The sequence below is a fragment of the Buceros rhinoceros genome, unplaced genomic scaffold, assembly GCF_000710305.1.
Source record: "Buceros rhinoceros silvestris isolate BGI_N320 unplaced genomic scaffold, ASM71030v1 scaffold6675, whole genome shotgun sequence".
In the NCBI taxonomy this organism is placed as follows: Eukaryota; Metazoa; Chordata; class Aves; order Bucerotiformes; family Bucerotidae; genus Buceros; species Buceros rhinoceros.
The window spans coordinates 15,885-16,713 of record NW_010413348.1 but is presented as its reverse complement, the minus strand read 5'-3'; the positions used below and the strand labels follow the sequence as shown (position 1 = coordinate 16,713).

At 37.4% G+C, this 829-nt stretch overlaps 1 protein-coding gene across 1 annotated transcript in view; it reads right to left on the bottom strand.

The window, feature by feature from the left end:
• Positions 1-521: 521 nt before the first annotated feature.
• DISC1 (disrupted in schizophrenia 1) overlaps positions 522-829 on the bottom strand; it is a gene marked incomplete at its 5' end in the record, with an annotated part of 7,803 nt that continues 7,495 nt past the window's right edge. The window contains one exon of the mRNA XM_010136691.1: positions 522-791. Within this exon, the coding sequence (XP_010134993.1) occupies positions 522-791 (270 nt within the window). The remainder of the gene's footprint in view (positions 792-829) is intronic.

Sequence of the window (829 nt, the reverse complement as noted above, 5' to 3'; positions counted from 1 at the left end):
CTCTCCATGTAAAGGTCCCATATGCTGTACATTTAACTGTAGGTGCATCTCATCTCCCACTACTTTGAATCGACTGTCTGAGCCTAACACTCATCACATCAGACTTTATTGTGACCGGAAGTTCACCAAAGCAAGAAGTGCCTCTAGTATTTATTTGGAGGGTGCCTAGTACACACTTCCAGGCTGTGAGAAATATGTTGTAATTACTGCATTAACAAATTCAGGAAAAAATTCCACCAGTTAACAAGAAATAGTTTAAACTGCTGATAGTTTAACTATTAACTATTGCTGATAGGTATTAACTATTAATGGATACATATGCTTTCTGTAGGTGGCTCTCTACCATATAAAAGTATTAAGTGTTAGACTCTCAAGTAACTACAGTCTTCCTTCCTGAGGAAGTATATTAATATGAGAACTACAACATCTCTTGTTAGAAGATTTCAAAGTGTCTGAATCCAGGTAATTAGCTGGCACAATTACGAAGAAAACAACTGACAGCCAATTCAACAGTACAGACTCTACTTCACTAACAACATGTTGAAATTTAAATACCTCTTTATTGTCTCTGGAAGATCCAGACTGAATGGAATTTGATAGGAGGATGCTAAAGTGTCACCCACAGCCTTGCTTATTTCCTGTAGTTCTCTCAAAGAAACACAGCCAAGTAAAGCAGTCAGTTCACAGTCCTGGGACTGAATAAGCCTATCTTGTTCTTCAATTTCTCTTCTTAGCTGTTGATCTTTTGCTTCTAATATGTCCAGTCTTGCTCGGAGATCTTCAATTTCTTTCTGCATAGAACAGTAACCTGAGTTTATTATGAATCCTG